This window comes from Pleurodeles waltl, chromosome 7, assembly GCF_031143425.1.
Source record: "Pleurodeles waltl isolate 20211129_DDA chromosome 7, aPleWal1.hap1.20221129, whole genome shotgun sequence".
Taxonomy (NCBI): Eukaryota; Metazoa; Chordata; class Amphibia; order Caudata; family Salamandridae; genus Pleurodeles; species Pleurodeles waltl.
The window spans coordinates 98,773,165-98,796,253 of NC_090446.1; the positions used below are offsets into that span (position 1 = coordinate 98,773,165).

General features: G+C 45.5%; 1 protein-coding gene across 2 annotated transcripts in view; it reads right to left on the minus strand.

Annotated features, from left to right (window-relative positions):
• Positions 1–13,950, minus strand: part of LOC138303759 (uncharacterized protein SCO4629-like) — a 28,680-nt gene extending 14,730 nt beyond the window's left edge. Inside the window, exons 1-3 of one of the 2 annotated variants that reach the window (XM_069243144.1) lie at positions 13,471–13,950; positions 11,560–11,648; positions 7,124–7,247 (exon numbers count right to left, since the gene is read on the minus strand). In XM_069243144.1, the coding sequence (XP_069099245.1) occupies positions 7,124–7,247; positions 11,560–11,631 (196 nt within the window). In that variant the 5' untranslated portion in view covers positions 11,632–11,648; positions 13,471–13,950. The remainder of the gene's footprint in view (positions 1–7,123; positions 7,248–11,559; positions 11,649–13,470) is intronic. The other variant, XM_069243143.1, reaches the window with a different exon arrangement.
• Between the last annotated feature and the right edge of the window lie 9,139 nt (positions 13,951–23,089).

Genomic DNA, 23,089 nt, shown 5'->3' on the forward strand with positions numbered 1-23,089 from the left:
CATTTCCTGGTAGGACTTGCGTATGTTCACTGTGCCTTCATTGTTAGGCTGATAACCACAGACCATGATCTTTTGTATGTGCAGTTTTGCAGAATGTTTCAGCTCCAGCCAGCTCTGAAGACTCCTGAGATAGCATCATTTTGGGGCTTGTGCTGAGGTGGAGCACATGCCTGCCAGCTAGGAGATGGAGCAGGGAGAGCACAGCTTAAACCCAGGAACCACATTTGTAGTGCAGGCAGTGGCAGCCCCTCCACTGTAGCGGAGAGTCGCTCCCCTCCCTCCCCACCCCCCGCCAGCAGCAACCTCTGCAAATCCTTTAACAAGGAAGGGTTAATAAACTGGGATTATTATCCTTTCCTTGTTAAAGGGGAGGGGCATGTGGGATGACGAGCACTGAGGGGATTGCACTGGGCACTCCCCCTCAGTGCGCATGTGTGTTTGGCCGGCTATCTGGGGCCGGGCAAACACACATGCACAGTGGAGCCTGGCACTGTGCTGCCGGACTGGAGAGAGCAGGCACAGGCTCCCAGCCAATCCCGCCCAGCCAATCCCGCCCAGCCAATCCTGACGCTGCTCTGGATTGGTCTCAGGGCAGGCTGGGAGCCTGTCTGTGCCTGCCTGGCCTGGTGGGAAGACAACAGAGGATCAGCAGCGCTGAGGTAATTTTTTTATTTTTTTACATTTTTTTAGTGTTATTAATGTCCCCGGACTCCCTCCAACACATCACCCCACTGAGCCACAACTGAGTGCAGGTAACCTTGTAAGTAAGGAATCTACGCATTACCCCATCATCCCTCTTCTTTGCACAAACGAGTCGGCTAAAGGCAAGGTCAATTCTAATTTACATAAAGGTGATTCCTATCAGTGATGAAAAAGGTGAGCTAAAGACCACTGGAATGGATTCACCCAGAATAATATTAAAGCAGGCATAATTGTTGGCTTTGTAAGTGAGTCTCTCTATGTGTGCAGGTATGTCTAGAGAATGGGTACCATACTCGCGGCCAAGATGCGTCTCTCGCTTAAGGACCAGTATCCCCTTGGTAGCTCATAATTTAGAAAGTTACTGATGCCTCACAGATCTATCCTGAGAGACGGCCCAGGTTCTTGAAGATCAAAAGGACTGAGGGAACCGGCTTCTTTTCCAGTCTCTTTGATTGTTCAAAGGACTATCGGGGGATGAAAGATAATGTGTTGTGTGTGCAGAATATCCAACAAAAGGTGAAAATCCTATCACAGGATGGTCGGTTCTGAACATCCTAAATGGACACCTGCTCCAGAAAACGTAGTAAACATGCAAAAAGCTGTTCACTAAAGGTCACAGGTCAGCAGTGGATTCTGAATCAGTTATTCCCACAATAGCATCAGTGAAGTAGCTTTATGAAGAAGGCCCTGATCCACAAACTGCATTTTGTAGACACAAAGTAGTGATACTAAATTAGTACTATTTACTTACTACAAAATGCAGACCAAAAAACTGCGGGTGGAGAGATCGACTCGCCCTCTCATCTTTTCTATGGGGAAATCTCAACACGTATGTTTACTTCCTAGTAAGAAAAGTGGTAGGGACAAGGAGGAGGGGTGGGCAAATTAGGGATATATATCACAAGATGGGAGGTGTTTTGAAAACAAAGAAGGAGTTTGAGGAAGTACAGGCTACTAAAACTCCCTACCCATGTAAGAGTAAGTCCAGTGCTATTCAAAAGCTACACGTATAATGTACAAGTTATTACAGCCTTAAAGGTGATAAAACAGTAGTAAATGTACTCCAGCCCAGCCTTGAAGTATGTCGAGCACCAGCAATGGCCCCACACAGGTACTGCAACACACTCCCATCAAAAATATTAAGGCAGGGCCTTACAATAACACCCCAGGGAATGATGGTACATAAATATAACAAGCATATGCAATGTATTGGGTCTCGCATTTGCTCGCCTTACATCTATTAGCGTTGTAAAGTCCTAACCTCTCTTTTACGGCCACATAAATTGAAAATGAAAAGCAATTCAGTTTTACATAAGTGAGCCGATTTAAAGCACCACGCCATGAGCATGAGCGTGAAGGGGCACACAAAAGGAAACAGAAGTTTGCTCGCAGTCAAACGAATTAGCAGTTATGCAATTATCCATGTAAAAGGGTCAATGTCATGCAAAGCGCTCAACTACTGGCCATCGAGATCACGCTGCGTAGGAAATAAAAAGAAAAAGTAGTCCAGAAGCTATGGAAAACACAGTGTCTTGTATGTTTTCAGTGGTTGGCCGGTGCACTCCAAGAGGGCTAAAGACCGGAAAAGACATGACGCATGCATTCCTTTTATTAATGAAATCAAGCAATTTTTAAAAGGCAAGCCCACAAACCAACAAAACTGATCGGCGTGTGGTGGGCGTGCTTAAAAGCCCACAGAGAGATTACAGCAGGCTATAGCGCTTGCGTGCTCAACTCTAAAACTGAGACAGATAATATTAAAGTTAAGCATATTTAGTTTAACAGTTTACATTATTTTAACATATTATAATAACCATATTATTATAATAAATGCTAATTAACTTCTCAATTTTTGTTCAAAACATCAAAATAATTTAAATTAATTCAACACAACTTTTAACCAAATTTAATACTTAGTAAATAAAAATAAAAATTGTTAGTGGTGTGAATTTAAAAGTATTATTTTATTGTATTTATTATTTAAATAAATATATTTAAATGAATTATTTATTAAACATTCAAGTTAATCAGTTAGTACACTAACATTTTAATTTATTAGTTCAATGTTAATAAATGTTTTACATTATTTTACAGTTATATTTTATATTGAAATATTTGTGATTTTTTAAAAAGAATAATAAACTTTAATAATTTCCCTGTACTTCCCATAGGGTATTTTTAACCATAGTGGCGTAGATCTCCGCCTATGTGTAAAAAAATACTAGTAGTAAGTTTACACTCATAAATTTAGTCTTAGATGTCTCCACCACGTGAAATGAGGAGGAGGAGACATGCAAGACTAAACCTAAGTGTAAATCTACACCCAGAAATGCAGAATAGTATAATAGCAGATTTACAAATAGACGCAGGAGTAGATTTACATGTGAGGCTGAACAGGCCGCCAAAGTATTTATTTTTGTCTTGATTTAGACAGATTACATTACAGCACATTGGGTTGTGATTCTACAAAGTTTATAAAGCATTGCTTTAGAGTATAAGTTTAATACAAATCATATACGTATTTTAGAACCAAAGGGGTACAGGACGACTCACGCTTAGTCAAGCTAAAACTATGCCCTGTTTTTACCTATTAATAAACTATGAGGGCTCTTAACATTTTTCAGAGTGTGCAGAAAGTTTAAAGTGTTGGTAAGCAAGGGACTTATATATATATATATATATACACATATATATTACCTAGTGGCAGTTGGCACTAGGTAGCGACAGTTAGGAGCTAGTTTCTATAGAAAAGGTGTTTTTTGCTTTGCGATTAACTTTAGCACCGTTTGATGAATCTTCACATAATTTTGCTCACTTCAGCATCTGTCTGGAAAGTTTTGGGTGATACATCAAGCGGAGCCCAAGAAAAAGCTTTTTCCCCTATGCATTTCTCCATAGGGATTTTGAACAGGAATAGCACCCGAACCACTGGACGGAAATATACCAAATTTAGCAGAAAGGTAGCTCTTCATCCAGAAAGTGACCTTTTTGTTATTTGCTGTGAATTTGTTCAGTAGGTTTTGAGAAATGAAAGAAAATTCAATGTTGTGTGTATATATAGGGACACAAATGCTTCGTGCACCCTCCCGATCTCATGTTGAGATCTGGTTGGCTGCCAACAGTTCAACAAATAAGTGTTGGCAGCCATGTTGGGACTCTGCTGAAGCTGAGTCCCAGAAAAAAAGGTTTAACAAAAAGAAAAGGGTCCAGAGTAGGGACACCCTGACCCCTTTCCTCTGGTGCTGGGGTCGCAGAGGGACCTCCCCCAGAGCAAAAAAACACTGTTTTTTAAAATGTTTTCAGCGAGAGTCACAGTGGATCTGCAATCCTGCGAAAATTAAAAAAAGAAAATAAGCGCAGGCTCCCTCACTTGTTTCAGTGAAGCCCCCTGGTGCGCCAGGTCCCGAGGGCATTGAAATTTTGAATACGGACTGGCACCTCATTGGGGCTAATGCCTAATCAAATGCGGGTGGGAAGTCTGCCCCCCACAGCCACGGGGACCGCCATCTCCCTGGGCCTAATGTCTTAATCAAATGCAGGGGCCACAAACCCACCCGCAGCCCCTGGGACCACCACCTACCTGGGGGTAATATCTTAATTTAATGCGGAGGCCCACTTGGCCCCCCTCTGCGCTGGTGATCACCATCTCCCTGGGGCTAACATCATTATCAAATGCTGGGGGTCACCGCCACTCCCCCTGCAGCCCCAGGGACCACCACCTCCCTGGGGCTAATACCTTAATCAAATGCAGGGGGCCACCCAGTCACGGCAGCTCCGGGGACCGCCACTTCCCCAGGACTAACATCTTAATCAAATTCAGGGGGGCTGCCTTCCCCCCGACCGCAGCACCGATGACCGCCACTTCCTCGGGGCTAACATCTTAATCAAATGCAGGGGGGACACCCGCCCCCCCCGCAGTCCTCAGGACCACCACCTCCCCAGGGCTAACATCTTAGTCAAATGCAGGGGGCACCTGGCTCCCAGCAGCCCCAGGGACCGCCACCTTCCAGCAGGGAAATTTAAATAAGATAGGGGTTAATTTAGGACCCCCAACTTCGAGGACCACCACCTCCTTGGGGCTGCTTAACATTGGAGGGGGCCACAAGGCCCCCCTTGTGGAGCCAATAATGGCCCTAGGGACTGCCACCCACCCCCAGGGCTGGCTCCTGCTATGTCCTGGGGTGCCCAACCCCGGGACATAGCTGTTTTCTCTGACTTAGCAGGAGCTTAGGCAGCTCCCGTCAAGACAGAGCAAACACTCCGGTTCCAGCAAGTGAGAGCCGTCAAACAGTTCTCACTTGCTGGGAGAGGCAGTTTCTCCGGTTTCACTGCCTGCAGAGATACAGGCAGGGAAACCGAGGAAACAATTGCTCTCACAGACAGGGAGCTGGATAACAGCTCCCTGCCTGTGGCTGCAATGCTGGCTCCTGCAGGAGGCGGAGAGCCAGTTGGGACCACGGGGTCTTCAGGTTCTCCCTGCTGTCTCCAACGGTGGGGCCTGGGTGCCCTGGGGGGCACACAGATGATGTGGCTGGGCCCCAGGGAGTAGGGTCCCCAGGACCACGATGGGCCTGGGGAGGGGGTGATGGAGTCACCGGGCCAAGATTGCCCTGGGGAGGGGAGCAGAGCGCCCCCCCCCCAAAAAAAAATGCTTAGGCTGGGGGATGGTGTCCCCGGGGCCAAGATCAGCCCAGGAAGGGGGGCCACGTGGCTCCCTCCCTAGAAAAAAAAATATATCAACACCGGGCCCTGGGGATGGGGTCCCAGGGGCTGAAGTTGGCCAAGGGAGGAGGGCCACGTGGTCCCTCTCCCCCCAAAAAAACTAATTTAGAAGGCTGGGCCCTGTGGGGATGGGTCCCGATTGGGGTCCCTGGGCTGAAGCCGTACAGAAAAGGAGGGGGGTTCCCGTGGCCCCTCTCTACCCAAAAAAATACATTTTAGAAGGCTAGGCCCCAGTGGATGGGGTCCACGAGGTCTAAATCGGCCAGGGGAGGTGGGACCATGCGGACATGCCAAAGGCCATGAGCAGCGTGGGTTTAAATGGTTGGCCACAGGGACTGGCTGCAGGATAGACCCTGCAGCCAACTCCACTGCACTCGGCCTTTGGCTGTGAGTGACGCAAGGTTGGGTTATTATAGGGGGATTGGCAGCTGGGCCTGGCCACAGGCCAGGCCAACCAGCACCACGGAGGGCTGACAGCCATGCGCAGCTGTGTTCAGATTAATGTATATTAATGAAAATTACTATTCATCATAAAAACGTAGAAATTCACTGGAAAACAAAACAAAGGTTGTTGGGCCGTTGTAGTTAGGCTCACATTTTAAACGTATAAACGTATAAAACCACAGAAATTCACTTGTTAGAGTTATCTCAAGTAACTATAACTCATGCTCTAAGGTAACTATAACGTACGCCCTTGCCATGCACTGTTAATTACCCCACAAATTACAGCACTCATGACATCTTTGATAACATCATTGATAATATCAATGCAATATTTGCAGTAAAATATTTGACGAAAAAATTCTGCATGACGGGGGCGCAAGTTAAAGTTACCTTATAGAACGAGTTATAGTTATTTGCGATAACTCTAACAGGTGAATTTCTATGGTGTTGTACATTTAAAATGTGAGCCTAACTAGAACGTCCCTATAACCTTTGGTTCTTTAAGCGTAATTTTATGTATATATTTTTGCCTTGACTTGTGTTTGTCACAGCACTTTAGAGAGTGAAGGGATCTCCTGCACATGCACATGAAGAGATGTGTTTTTTGTCTGCCAGATTACAGATTCTACCCAATTGCTGTTGTTGGAGATTAAGGTAGTCCCTGGTCCAATCGTTTTACATTCCCAACTAACCAAGGATGCAATGCACATGTCCTTTGCACCAGAACTAAGCTACATGCAATATCAAAAGAAGCCTGGGTCCTGTCTTACACCTGGGAGAAGACTCATGTCAGTTAAATCCTCTTGAAATGGTAGGAATTTTTCAGTGATCCCAATGGTGCAGGTTCATTTTTCAAACTCTAGCCATTCTAATATGCCTGTTTATTAGTTTATATAGTTTATTTCCATTACAAGAGAGATTGAATTGAAATGGACTGGAACTGTACCAGCTGTCCTTCTTACCAATATTATGGTTTGCTATGGCTTAAACACCACTGACAATGACTTTACGTGTAGTATGGTTCCCCACAGCCTAACACTACACCAGTTGCACCTCTTTTCTATTACATAATTCTTAAAGTTTTCTCATAACACCGACTGCATCTCTTTACTGAGGCATGCTCTGCTTGAATTCATAACAGAACAAAAGTGCCTTTTGCCTATAGCATTATGTCTGGATTGTCATATACTGGCATTGCATCTTGCCTGTGATATGGTGACTAGATGACTCACACCATAAACGCTGAGCCTCTTACCTATAGTATGGTGCCCCTGGTATCCTGTGAACAGTATCCATGGAGCCCATCCTTTGAGAAACAGGGCGGCTGCTCTTTCTGCCACGCGTACATCATGGCATCCCAGACAGATGATGACATCACTCTGTCATCAACAAAGGAAAACAGACACATTATTTGTGTACTATGTAGCAAGTAATCAGTGTGAATGTTCTAGTTATTCTATAGACATTTCTGGAGTCGAAAATCAATTAAACGCTATATAAATCCGTTTTGTGTTTTTGTATATCATTCAAACAACATAAATGATGGCACTGTGTGCAGAAAACAGGATCTCTAGCTAAACTAACGCACACCCTAGATTCATCGGTGGCTGGGACCAACAAACAGAAATATCTTTTTCTGGTAGAATCTCATGTAAAACAAATATTATTTTTACATATTGCCATCCACCTCTGAAAAGGGCTTGCTTTAGTTGCTAAAATATGATGTAGGCATGCTATGTTTAAGAAGCCACACTTGGAGGAGGCATGCTCTGGTCTGATACAGTGATGCCATTGGTCTGTTCTGGTGATGGAAATGTGTTCCAGTTGTGGTGGTCAGCCCTGGAGGGGGAGACATGCTCTGGTATAGGAGGTGTGCCTTAGTGGTAGTAGTGTACAGTGTAGAGGCGTAGTCTGCTGGAAGAGGTGTGCCCTCAAGGAAGAGGTCTACTCTGGTGGAAAAGTCACGAACTCTTGGAGTCAGCCCACAATGGTAGAGGTGTACTCTGGTGGAGGTATACTTTGATAGAGAAGGACTGATCTGCTGAAGGAGGCATGCTTTGGTGGAGTAGGTGTGTACTGGTGTAGGAGGTCTGATGTGGTGAAAGAGGTGTATCCCGGCTGTGGTGGTCTGCTCTGGTGGAGGAGACGTGCACTGGTGTAGGAGGTGTGCTCTGGTGTTATACGAGGTCTTAAGTACTTGTGGTAGTGTGCTCTGGTGAGGAGTTCATGAGTGGAGATGTTCTGCTCTAATAGTTTTAATTTCACTATGTGGTGTTCTTTGGCACATCGCTATGAACTTTCGATCTCTTCGCAATGATGGTGATTCGTTCAAGATTCTGTTACACCTAAGCAGGGGAAAAGGGTTGAAACGTAAATGTCCCAAGAAATATATTTTTGCCGTCAACGACCAAATGGAATGACATATACTTAATCTTGACAGACAGAACCAAAGTGCTTATCGTCAGTGTCAGCAGTGTGTGCTGGCATTTCACCTTTTTTCCAGAAATGATAATGGTTAAATATTTGGGTAAAAGGTTCATAAGGTCTCTGTTTACCTGAACCCCCCGCTAATGTGAGTGCTGTGACCACTTAATCTTCTGGTGATGCCTGGATTCAGGGAAAGGCCTTCTGAGCATGCTTTCTCAAATTTGCAACCACTTGCCTGGTATTCTGTGACAAATAACACCAAAGCTATAGTGATGCATTTGTACTTAGACTTTGGCCTTCACGAAAGTCACAAAGTGCAGCCACTCCTGTCACAATCAGTGTGAGTAAAGCCTAAGGTGACTAGTCCTCGACAAGATAAAAACATAACATAGAATGCTTTGAAAGCTGCTAATTCCTGTTATTGTGAGAATATACAAATGAATTGAATTTACTAGTGTTCTATAGATTAGGCAAAACTATAGAATCTTTTTTACAAGCAATTCTCAGACACAGTCAGTTCTTAAATGTTCTCAACTACAGTGAGTGAATTCCTAAAGCAGGAAACTTTATAAACCAATAAGTGCCTGGCAAAGATATCAGGCAGAGAGCAGCTCTTTACACATCCTAAAACCAATACCTTCAGATGGACAAGAGTCCTAACGTATTACATTATTATCTAGATAATTCCAGTGTGCTCTTACTTACAGCTGTGAGGGAGGAATTGAGTAGAGGTTTGCTTCTGGAGTCTTTGCACTCCAAGGAGGTCCAGTTTTTGCATCTTGGAAAGTGTGGAGGTAAGCCCTGGCCTGATCAGGACTTTATATATCAAAATTGCAGAAAGCCAAAGCCAGTTTCTCAATGATGCAGATCAGTTATACCAGAAATATTTTCTCACTGCCTAATGACAGGGAAAGATTCTCATCTGCACTGTCTTTAATTTGTGCCAGAGTTTAGTACCAGCACTCAGGCTTGAGGACCGGGGCTTATTTTTCATCAACAGAACAAGCGTGCGCAAGGAAGAAAAGGGAGAACCAAGGTGGAAGAGAAAGATGAGAAAAGTGGCAAGGTAGAAAGCTGGGATGAAAAAGAATCTGAAACAGGAGATATAGTAACAAAATATAGGGCGGTGGCAAAATCAATCTAAGCAGCCTTAGTATTCAGCAGTGTTGGTGGCAGGTTGCTGAGAAAAACTTTGAGCCCCTGCGCTTATTTTATATATTTATTCATATATTTATTTACAAGTTTAGCACAACATTTGGATAATGTGATACTTTTTTCTTGAAGCTGAGATTGGAAGTTGGCTAGCGAGGCTCTTCCAGCAGTCATCAAAAAAACTCTTCGGTGATCTCTTGTGGCCATTTGGTAAGCTCCAAACTAATTGCAAAGTAGGTGGGCCTTCGCTCAGGACAAATTGCAAACAGTGAAGTGTTTGTGATGTACAGGGTATAGAAGTTGATCTAGTTTCAAGGGAGAACTTAGAAAATCACAGCTGCTTGTATCAGGAGTGGAAAAAAGTTCTGAAGAGATGGCCAGGAAATATTACATTGTACTGTTGCATTTGTATAGCGCTCCATGCCCTATTGAGTTGTGTCAAAGTGTATGTGATTCTCTCCCTCCCACATCCCCTTCCCCAAGATCCATCCTTTTCCCTTCTACCTGCGGCACACCATCACGTTTGTGCATCTTCTTGGCCTGGACTCCCCTCCCACCTCTGTATCCATCACTCTGCAAACATCCTCTACGCCCCCCGCAAGTGACTGTGCACATCCCGATCTCTGATCTGCATAACATACTAACAAAATCCATTGCTGTTTTTTTCTTACTCTATGTAGTGCAAACAACTGTACAAGTGTGTAGGTCCCATACTTTGAAAATGGGAGGATATCCCAACTTGCCTTGTTTTTGCTTAGTTTTATACACTAGATGCATTAAGCAGAACCAATACTCCTGCTCTGTGATATCCTGTGGAACACCTGCACGTGATATGCTGTTGTTCATTCTTCTAAGAATAATATTATGATACAGTACCAATATCAATGTACTCACCATGCAATACAACTCAAAAAAATTGGTTTAAAAAAAAAGAGTTGTGTCAGAGTGCTCTCAGTTGCCCTCCCCACTAAGGAGATTCAAGAGAGACACCACCCAATAATGGGTTTCTTTTGCTTTGTGCTGTGTAAAAGAGGAGGTCTGTGTTAAATGCACCACAGTGAACATGTGACTACAATATGTTTCTGTGGAAGGCGCTATACTGTCCTTTAGAAAGCACAGTGGGTGACTTGCATGGAATGCGGCCCGGGCTATTGGCAGTGGCTAAGATTAATTGAAACATTCCTTCCATCAACTTGTTGTCTGCTTCAGTAGACGCCCTAGGTGTAATGGGTATGCCCAGACATAGGTCCTGTGCTCACTGTGCCACAGGACTCAAGCTATAGCTCGCTGACAAGGTTTAGGTATGCTGAAAGTGGTCTGGAGTTGCTTGTGTTGCCATCTGAAGGGGACCTGGTCTGCCATGTTGGTGCTGTACTGTTCCTACTGGAGCAGGACCAAGGCTGATTTGCATATGGGCAGTCTCTAAATTGGCAATGTGGGCAGAAAACAATGGACTAGAATGCAGCCCTAAGCGATCACCAGTGACTGAGATTAAAGCATTCCTTCCTTGTTTGCTCTATTTAGAAACTAGGAGAACAGCAAGGCTAACAAGGGCATTGTGAGTCCCACCCGATTCTTCATGTGTGCTTCTCTAAAGACTCTGATGAAAATCTTCCTGACCACCTCTGAAGAAGGGTCGGTAGATTGTATTCTTGCACTGAACAGTGTCTGGGTGCCTATTCGTCACGAGCAGAATTTCAAATCAGAATCCCACCCACCTTCTTGCACAATTTATAAACCAACCCAAAGCCTGACCACTGCAGAAACAGGTTATTTCATGCCACAACTCCTGCCTATGAACTCCGACCTCGCATCACCGCGTTCAATGCCAGCCAACATCCACAATCCTACTGTCCCCCACCACCACTGCTTTCCAGTTCCAATCAATAAAACCATACCGCCTCACCATATTGTGTACATGTTCTGTGGTGTGCATTGATTTCAACGAAGATCAGTGATCGTTTCACAACCTCCCTCCTTGATAGATTGAAATTCATCTGCCTGTGATGGTGCCACACACATCCCTAGCTCTAGATACAGTCCCTCTTAGATGATTGGTAATCCATATTGCTAATCCTGTTTGTCTAAAAGTGCAAGGTAACGTTTCGAGACCTGTTCTAGGTGGTGTCCTAGGTGTAGATAGTTCCAGAGGGTGCCAGCCCACCTCCGCGTGTCTGCATCCATCCGCTGGACATCGTAACCTGCAATCAGAGAGCACGCAGCGGGATCAGAACTTTACCAGTTGATGGTTAACTCTAGTCCACCCCCATAACCAAGATTTTTATACTCAAATTTATGAACATGTGGACTGAACCAATCATTGTACTAGGGATTTTACGGGGAGGGTCTGTTCTTAATTTTTATGTCTGGATTCCTTTGGTTCCATACAGAGGAGAGAAACATCAGTTGGACATGGTCAACATGTACAGCTACACAAGTCCTCTGTTCTGCTGCGAGAGGCTGTTTGTTTACCCCACACACACTCCACAGTCAAGCATGGAACAATAATCACTTCTACTCGTCTTCAACTGTGTTCTAACAGTTCCAGGTACAGGATCCTCTGGAAGAACAAGTTACTTATCATTGCAATGCTCTTTCCAGGGGAATAATGACCGTTCTTACACACATGCCATAAACCCACGATAGCTTTGTGCGATTTAGCACTATTTATGCACTGCTTATATCCGGTCCAAGAGTCAGCCTCATGAGAAATACGGCAAGTAGCATACATAACGTGTAATTCTAAAGCGCAAGTTCGCCGCTTGGGTCCCCTTAAAGCTTAACAGATGCTGTACCCCGGCTAATGGAACCCATTTTAGCAACAGACGAATTACAGGCGGCCGAGTGGATCTGCCAGAATATGAACCTGTGATCAACTGAGCTACTGTAAAAGTGTGAATACAAATAAAATTAAATTAAATATATTTGGTGGTTTAACTCAAATTTACATTCTATTGAAAGTTTTTAAGGTCTTGGTTTTGACAGCACAGCTGTTAGCTATTGCTAACATTATACTAAGAGTGGGCTTTGGGTCAGCCCTTTCAACCACTGGCTTTCTTCAACTAGCCTCTTTCAGCCATTGGCTTAACACTTTGTCAATCACATCTTGCTTCAGCCCAACGGAGTATTCAATTCTCAACTATTGCTACTGGGTTTTCAGATGTATCCTTCTTCCTGCACTTCAGCTCCTGCTCTGAAATGCATGAGGGACTACTTTACATCTATAGCCCTCCCCGTGTGCTCCTGATGGCTCCCTCTCGTGTGTCTTTCTCTATAGTGCTAGTGCTGGATAAGTTAGCACATTAAACCCAGCCCTACTGGCTTTGCCAATGCTTATTTATCTAGAGTGCATCCCTAAAACGGTCTGTCTTTTACATTATGCTCAATCTACAAATGTGTGCATTAGGCACATATTGTTTACACATACATGAGATTGACATCTGGCTTTGTGACTCACATTATTTCAATAGTATACGTTATAAATGTGTCAAATCTGACAAGGTTTTTAACTCGAACCTATAAGTCGATTTCCTTTATTTCAATGGGATGCCCAGTACAATATTGAAGCTAGAGGGTTTTAGCAGAAAGTTATAAACAAAATATATATATATATATATATATATATATATATATATATATATATATTACAATCGAAGAAGATGTGACCCCTCTCCTCCACCCTTAACTCACACCGATGACAATTATGCGTGGAAAATTTAAGCAATGTTATGATTTCTAAGATGGTTTAGCACATTGATATCTGGCACCTACTGTCTTATGTTATAGAGTGCATAATATAACTATACATGCGTAACCATAATCACACACTGTCCTGAGACGAAGACGCAAACGGGCCAGGTATCATGATGTCACAGTCTGGATTGTTACTCAGGAGATTATCAACGTCACAACACGCTGGGTGATTTGTCTGAGAACACAATGAGGGTCTGTAGCGGAGCCGAGACGGGCCCAAGGAGCCACATGACGTGCAATAAAAGATCAGAAGAGGCAGGGTCACTGTACCTGGGTGTTCAAGGGCAGTTGCGGGAGGCCACCGGGCGACTGGAAGAAGGGTGCAGCCTGGACTGCTTGAGGGCCGAGCATCGGAGCCCACCTCTTACCCAGCAAGGGCTGCTGGTACTGGGAGCTCCATTGTCGAGGCGCGGTGCCTGCTGCCTCACGGGGATCTCTGCTGCCCCCTCCCTGGTCATCACAGAGGGGCTGTCGTCTGACCCGTGACAAACACAGCCGCTTCCCGGAGAGGCCTCTCTCGTGGCGATGAATGAGCCTGGCAACCGCAAGCTCAGCAACAACCTGGGAGGCTCTGCAAAGATCGATGCGGGGGGAGGCAGGCCGAGTGGGCAGACATTACTAGGAGGCCAGAGCGCGGCACTTCCGGGGTGCCACCTGCACGAACGACACTGGCATCTTGTCACCGTCCCTATACATGAGACTATAGGACATCACGGTGGACGTATGAATCTAATGCAAGGGACCGACAATGTCCTATAGGCACGGCCAATGGAATTATTGTATTGCCCTTGTCACATAATCCATCATCTGCCGCAGAAGGTCTGCATATCACCCGCTTTCCAGTCAATTAAGCACTTCTAAAATGATTTGAGCCCGGTTTTGGATAATATCCCTCAGGATCTGAGGAATTAAGGCTATGGGGGGAGTGTGAAATGAAGAGGAGAAATTAACTTCCACTGAAACACGTCCCCAAAAGCTCCTTTCGTCAGATACTGAAAGGCACAGAACTTCAGGCAATGTGAAATTAAATGAGTGGCAAAAAATCCATGTGTAGCATGCCCCACTGGTTAAAGATGCTCTTCTTGGGTGGAAAAAACACTCATGGTTGGCAAAAGGACAGTCTCTCACATCATCGACCCAGACATTCATGGGGCTGGCAAATTGAGTCCCCACCATCGAGATTCGTACTTGGTGCACCCAAGACAACAGCCTCAGCGTCTCCTGACAGGCAGGTTAGGATCCACCCCTGCTTTTAAAATAGCAGATCATGGTTTAATTGTCTGTTAAGATCTGGGCGGAGTGACCACAAAGAGAAGGGAGGAATACCTTTGTGCGCTAGGCAAATTGCCCTCATTTGGAGCAGAGTGATATGCAAATTCTACTCTGCTGGAGACCAGAGACTTGACTCACCTTTTTCTGAAGATGGGCTCCCCACCCTAGAGTGGAGGCATCTGTGGTCACGGCTGGAGGGTTTTGGAAGGACACCCCGCTAGGTTCTTCTCCACACTCCACCAGCCAAGCTCTGTTTCATTGTCCCTGGAGGTCACAATGGAGTCCGACAGTTCTCACCCGTGTTAGAACCAGTGCCTGTGGTGGCATCACAGAAGAGCCATCATGCCAGCAGGCATGCGTGGCAAGGAAGATTTAAAAAGCCAGCAGACTGAGCAGGAGTAGGACACACACAACTTGAACACAAGGTTCCTCCTGACAGAGCGAGAGCAGAAGATGGATGCCTTGTATTGTCAGTGCAGGTGGAAATGCTCTCAACAAAGTGGTCTCCAGTACTGCCCTGTGAACAGGAAGTGCTGGTAGGGCTCAAGGTAAGATCTGTAAGATTTAGACACATTAATTGAAAAGCGTAGGCACAGTAGGGAAGCTGCGGATTGCTAATGGGAGATCACGATATCCGGAGTTCTGGCTTTCAGGAGGCAGTCATCCAGGTGGGGGATAACTGGAATCGCCAGCCTCCAGAGATCGACTGCCATCACCTCATGAGGACCTGTGTTGTCGATGTCAGGCTACAGTGAAGAATCTCAAATTGATTGCGAGTCACACCCACCACAAACCTCAAGTACTTCAGGATTAGTATGTATAAATATGTATCCTGTAAGTCGAGTGACACAATCCAGCCTTACAGTTCCAGCGCCAGAAGAACCTGGGCTAGGGGCAGAATCTTGAACTTCTTCCAAAGCAAAAAGGCTTCAAGACCCTGAGTTCCTGGATGGACATAGACCACCATCCTTCGTTGGGACAAGAAAGTACAGCAAGTAACATCCTTACCCAAATTTCTGCTCTGGCACCAAATCCACAGCTCCTTTTTACAGGAAGTCTACTGTCTCCTGCTGCAGCAGAAGAAGGTGCGCCTGTAAAAAGTCTGAGCAAGGAGGAAATTCCCAGAAGAGGACTAGTGAAAGTTTAGGGAATACTCTTTTTGCACGGTCTATAAAATCCATTCATCTGAAGTTATGGCAGTCCAAGTCTGTGAAAAAGAGGACATCTGGCTTCCAACTGGTCTCAAGTTTCCTTACGATGGCAGAATAAATCTGCTTCCCTCTAGTGGCTGGGGCGGAGGAGCAAGAGAATGAATAAGTGGGTTGAGGGGGGTCTGACCTTTTCTTTCTCTATGGCCTCTGTACCTAACACAAAGGGATTTTGGGCCTGTTGCTGTGTGATGGCTGTTTTATGCTGGTGGAATCTGAGCCCTCTTGCAAAGACACAACACTAGTGAAATCCCTAGTTGTTCCTCTTTTGGGGCTGTAACCCAAGTGATGGAGAAGTAGCTGATACGTTCTTACAACGCTCCAAGGCAGAGACCGCCATATCACTGAGGAGTTTGGAGCAATCGAATGGGAGGTTCATGAGGATTGATTGGACATCATTAGAAAGCCCCGAGCTCCTCAGCCATGCATGCCTATGCACCACCAGATGTTATTGCATTTGCTACTGAGTTCTCACTGTCGAGGCAAGACTAATTAACTTGCCCAGAAGATGCCTGACCCTTGCATATTAGGTCCATGAAGTGTGTATGGAGGTCATTGAGCAGTTTGGGTTTGATGAAACAGGCCCTGTGCTATAGAACATGAATATATCTCACTAAGAGGCGTCTGGAATTGAGAGCCTTAAGAGCCAGACTCCCAGCAGCAAAAACCTTTGTGGAACCAGCCTCAAGTCTTTTTGATGCTCTGTCGGCAGGAGCCAAAGGAAAGGTGCCCGTAGAAAAGAAGAACTGCCGAATGGGATGCAGGCTGATGCAGAATGTTGGCCTCGGTTTCTAGTGGAAAGCCATAAATGGTTTAGAAACTCTAATTTGGGTGTGGTGTTGAGCCCACTGGCCTCTGCAAGCTCAAGAAAACCCTCAGGGATATCACAGGGTTTCCAGCATCGTCCTGTTCTGAATCATCCAAGCCAAAGAAGTCCTATTAGGAGTAGTTTTTCTCTTAATATTGCTGCTCCTCCAGGAGGTGTGATACCTTTCTTCTTGACCTCTGAATCGGCTCTGTAGACTGTGAAGTCGAGAGGACCAACATAGGCACCTTCAGTGGCAGCAAAGGTCTGTCTGGATCTGTGCCACCGAATTCTGTAATGGAGCAATGGCTTCGCTGACTGGACCATGAAGGGTGCCAATCCATACGGCAACCCTAGGGGGCTTAGAGGTGGCCCAGAGGGGACCATAGCCTACTTGAATATTTCAAACATGGCATTCCAGTACGGCACCAGATCCCAACTGGGCATTTGAAAGCCATGGTAGGGTTGTGCACTGGTTGCTTGAGGCAGCGGTGGTGATGGGAACTCCACTGGCAGTGGTAGCACTGGTTTTGAAGGGGCCTGTTCTTCGACAAGCTCTGGCTCTGAAGACGAGCCAGTGGGAGGGGAGAATCCCTCAGTCTCGCCTCTCTTTTTCTTCTCGCTACTGTGTCATTTCTTCTTCCTGTGCTTGCAGAGGGACGACTTTGAAGTTGATTACCCTGGTGACCTCGATTTGGATAGAGGTCATGCATGGCATCTGTCCTACTGATCATCCTTGGCCCAGCATAGGGAGTTTGGCTTTCCTCTCCTAAATGGCTTTAGGGTGCATATTTTGACATGACTCACTTCGAACCTAGACACCAGAAGTAATTGTGTGGGTCGGTGATCAATATTTGATCCCCACACTCCATACAGTTTGAATCCTGATGGTTTTGGGGAAGTCATGATTTCGTTGCACTCTTGATGAAAAAAAAATGTTAAAAAAAATAGTTATTGATCAGTAGCACCCCCCTCCCCCCCAGTCGCCTTGAAACCCTCACGGGTATGTAGCGCACTTTAGAAATGCAGTGATTGATTGATTGATTGAAGAGCTCCGGACAGCGTCAAAAGCTTTATTTCTCCTTCGGACGTCACATGGCATCACTTCTAACGCCAATTTGAGGACAGTGCCCCCTGCTGTTGGGGAAGAGATATGGAAAACGTTTTTCCGGACCTGTATGGCGCCAGGAAGAATATTCAAGAGGTGATGATGCTGCAGGTAGAAGTATCCATCAGAGCCACTATTCCAACTCTCGTCTCCCCTTTGCTAAAGCCTAAATATTGGTTCAGAGCAGACTCATTTGGGTGCAAAGTGTTTGTTTCACGGACTTCCAAGTACTTGTTTTTGGAGACTGAAAACTCATATGCCAAGACTTTGATCCACATAGATTGTTCCACCCAGAGCCAATAAATCAGAGAGTCTGACATACAATAGCAAGGTTTCTACTTTGGAAGTTTTGGTGAAAGGGACAGAAGTACCAGCCAAAACCAATACAAAGACTGTAAAAAGCAGACTAACAGACACAATGACAGACTGTAAAAAGCAAAAGCAATAAGCAAAGTTCCCAGAGCCAACCTAAGGTCTGCTCAAGTTTGATCATTAGGCCACAATGGGAACTGAAGCCATTCGCTAAAATGGCTGAGGCGATGTCAGTGCAGAAATGGAAGACGGGGTCTGTGAACTTCTGTGAGACAAATCTCGGAGGCCAATTTAGTATGCGGGAGGATGCAATAGAGTGCTTCGCTCTAGGCACCGGGAAGTATTTAGCATATGCAAAGACATGGAGCGGGATATTTAGTCCTGTTTTCCAGAGGAGCCCCCACCCTCACGGACACTGACAACACTCCTCGCAGTGGCAGGAGGCCTTAGGCTGATAGCGCACATATACTGCGCAATCAGTGACGACTTGCGTACAATAACCCCTAAAGCACACACGGCTGGGGCCCAGTGGAAACTGTCTGTCCGCGAATGCGAAAAATCCATTGAGGAGTACGAACGGTGCCCTTTAAACTAATACAGTATAACTGTACGCATCAGGCGTATCTCTCACCCAAGACTTTGCATAACACCTACCCCACGTGGCAGGATCAGTGTGGTCGCTGTGGGACCGCAGCAGCGGTTTGTTTGTTTTTTTACATGCGGCGTGGCACTGTCCCGAGATTATGCACTTCTGGAGAGTAGTGTTAGAAAACCTACACAGAGGTGCCGATTGGGAGGTTCCACCCACGCCGCGTGCAGCGTTATTGGGTCTCATCCCAGCACCGGCAAAGATGAAACGTAGTCACCAATTTATTTTACTGGGCCTACTGCTTGCGGAGAGGCGCATTGCTATACAATGGTTGAGCGATGTGCCCCCAGGTATGTGGAAAGGCTCTGAGGTATGTCGGAAAGGGCAGTAGCGGAAGAGGTCAAGTTGAAACTTGCGAAAGGATGAGAAATTGGAGGCTGCCCTGATAGCCTGGGCACTGATGCTGACGGAGTTGAATGGAATGGCAGATATGAATGCAAACATAATAGGGGCAGGAGAGATGGGAGTTACAGTGAGTGAGCACCCCATAGTTCCAGTTTCACCTCAATCCAGACTGAACAGGGGTTATGGAGGATAATTTGGGGGGGTGGGGGGGTGTAAGTTCACAACTATTGGGCTGGCAGTTCAGACGGACTATTATTGACCTGGGAGGTGCAGTTAATGTCTAAACCACTGCTCCTAAGTATGATGATTGCCCATCATTGAAATGTGTATCCAGGCCACTATGAGTAACATTGTGGAGGTGATGGAGAGGGGAGATGGGAAACACTTAGTAAGCACTGTATTTTTGCCAAATATGAGTAAATACTGAATCATTGGAGTCACAGTGTAATGTTTAGGTTTTGGGAAAATTAGTAAAGAGTTAAAAAAAAAAAACAAAAAAAAAAAAGTCTAACCTTAAGGCCATTATTGTAGAAAATCTAGAACTCTGCATGTTTTCTGATGCCCAGAAAGGGTTAGGCATACCACCATTTGGCTTCATTAAAAATAATATTATGCTTTAATTATCTGTACATGCAACTATTCTGTGAAGTTACAACATAGGGGAAAGAGTGAGTCTAATGAGTGTTTTTGTTTTGTACCAGCTTGCAAAAGAGTTTCTCCCTCCTACCACTTTCTACAGCAAGCCATAACTGCTCGCCTTTGCTATTGCAGGAGAGTCCATTGCCTAAAGTGAGTAAGCTGGTTATCCAATTGCAGTGCAATTCCATTGATAGTCCTGGAACGCCAGTGATAAACAAAATACAGATGCAGACTATTGCGCTGCAACCAATAAATGCTGCAGGACCAAAGAAAAGTCTTCACATTGGTCGGCAAGTTATGAGATCATGAGATTCCTGGCTCTAGAGCACACTAAGGCCCTCATTATGACATTGGCGGTAAGTCCCGCTTACCGCCATGCCGACTGCCGCCAACATACCGCTGCGGTTTACTGCTACCCATGTTATGACCCACACATAGCAATCCGTCACTATACAGCCACACACACAAGTCCGCCAGCCCAAAGGTCAGTGATGAACTGGCGGTATCCAAACCCATACCGTTACGCCAACAGAACTACACCCACCACATTATGACCCACGAATCACCACAGCGGACATTCAACCGTGATAAACCATTGGCGGTACATATCGCAGTGCTCAAAATACACATAACCTAACAAAACCACACTACATTCGACAATTCAAACTACACACACCTGACACACATACACACACCACACCCACACCACTATAAAACACACACACACACTACCCACAACCCTTTACGACTCAAAAAAATTGACAACAGAGAGAGACACCAAGAGCACCCACAGAACCAGAGCCACATAACACCATCACCCATACACCATCCACGCACCTTACAGCACACACCCCAACACATCACCCCACACACCCTTGCACACATCACACACACTACACCCATGGCACCACAAAGACACCCCAGGTTCTCTGAGAAGGAGCTAAGGGTCATGGTGGAGGAAATCGTCTGGGTAGAGCCACAGCTATTCGGATCACAGGTGCAGCAGACGTCCATTGCTAGAAAGATGGAGCTATGGTGGAGGATCGTGGACAGGGTCAAGCCGTGGGACAGCACCCCAGAACAAGGGATGACATCAGGAAGAGGTGGAATGACCTATGGGCGAAGGTACGTTCCGTGACAGTGTTGAAGCAGATATGCTAATTAAGAAAATTGTTAATGAATTATATGTGTTTACTAATGAGAAATGCGTAGAGAAATTAATCATAGAGAAAATAATGTGCATGTTTGAAAATGTGCCTTCGGGGAGCGATCACCATGTGTACTAATATGACTGAAAATGTGCAAAATAATGAAAAAATATAAGAAAAATGTAATATGTCATAATGAGATGTATAACCTATGCTTTGCATTAATTTGTAGTGCTAAGTTAGCCGAGCTAAAGGCCTAGTTTTTCCTGGGCCTCACACACACGAGAAGTTGAAATCACTGAGCACTTTGCAAGGAACTGGAAGCACGCAATGACCCTGACCCTCTCAATGTTAAAGTCGTTTAGCTAGAATATTCTGCAATGTACCGGCGGACAGGAGATGATGAAGACAATTTGATACAATTATATGTAGAGTAGGCTAAATGTACTTTCCCAGGACTTGAACAATGGAGCCACCGACTGAAGAGGAACATGCAACAAATTTGATACCTGAAGAGCCGGATGATGAGAACATTGCATGGTGAACCAATCTGCATCTTGTGAACAAACTAATATTGAAATTAGTAGATTCGGTAAACAAAAGCTGTAGGTTAAAGTCATATCTGCTGACTGACTCACCAATTAGCAATTAGGGAGATGGACTGGGAGACCCTAATAAAAAGTCATGACAAGGGGCAAATATCAGAGTTGCGGGGAGAGAATTGATGAAGTCAGGAGACGCTGTCCGAGGTGCTGATATTGGGCTCATACTCTGTGAGCCTGATCCGTAGCTGACTAATTAATGACCTGAAGACGAAGACTGACTTGTTGCTGATCCATCCCGGATAGGTAGCTATGAAAATGTGACTGACAAATTTTGTGCCTTTTCTTCTAGGTACCAACTGCGCTGGTTATAGATATTCTTATTGAGATATAATTTTTCCAAATTAATGTTTTCTCTAAAAGGTTTTTGCATGAAGTCCCACATGCTGATGTGAATCTTGGTTAGATAGGCTGTTAAGGGAGACGCTGACAGTGACAATTGACTGACGGACTAAATTGCTGAACTTCGCTATTAATGCTGGTATTCTTAGTTTGTGGAGTTGTATTTACGCATATGTTTCCTTTAAGTGATGATGTTTTCTAATGATGAATTAATAAAAAAAGTGGTTTTGAATAAAGATCTAATTAACAAATGCTTAGGGCTGTAATCAATAGGGAAATAAAAATTGTTAACTCCTTCCGAGTTGTGGTTATTCATGAGTAGATGGTTTCAAGCTGATTTCATATAAGATGTTTCTTGATTATTGATGTTGATTATTGATCCAGTGGTCAGTGGATGACTAGGATACTCCATGCTATTCAAAAGGTTCATCGGCCTACATGCGTCCCCTTGTAAGTTTACTTACTAAGGACCAGGCGCACTAGCAGTAGCAAGACACCAGATAGCTGTACAGAGGACTGGCGGTGGACCCCCACCTCCTCCCCCACAACTAACAACATGGGAGAAGCAAGTCTTGGAAATCATGCATCCTGAGGGCCTGGCAGGAGTAGCAGGAGGATTGGACTCTGGTAAGTCAACTCTTTACTACTTTCACCCCCCCTACCTGCAGGCCATCACATACCCCCACCCCTACCCTCACCCCCATCACCCCACTACCTCACATACACCCCACCATCACTACCACCCATACCAATGCCAAGCCCTGCATGCACCACTAATGCATGGACATCACTCACAGCCCGGCATAGACACCCATCACTAAAGCATGCACACTAGAGAGAATCACCTAGCCCACAAAATCACTACTCACACAAGGCCAAGCTGACAGGGCAATCACAACCATACAGGGCAACACACCCATGCACAAGATGTCACACGCAGAAACAGTAACACTGCATTTACATCCCCACAGGTCCCCCACCCAATGTCACCAGAGAACAGGTGCCAGTAACATCCAGTCCCCCCACAGAAGAGGCCCACATTGATGACAGCAGCTCTGGACACCTGGATCTGGATGACCAACCTGGCCCATCAGGGATATCCGGACAGTAGGTTACCCAGGCACAGTCCCATACCACCACAGAGCCTCCCCCCTCAGGGAATACCAGCACAGCACCCACCCAGAGGGCCCATACCTCTGTCCCCAGGACACGTCAATCAGCAGTGTGCCCACCACTACAGGGATCCCAGGCAACCCTACAAACACAGGACGATCAGGGACCTGGGGTCAGTGGCAGTGGGCACATGGTTCAGGGGACAGAGGCACAGGACAACAGGGAAGCTTGGAGGACTGCTGTGTGACAGGGGGAGACAATTTATAACACAAAATTGGTCAAAAGGCCGTAATTAATAACTCTATTTTCTGCAAAGAGAAGTGATGAAAACTCTCTTTGGGAGATC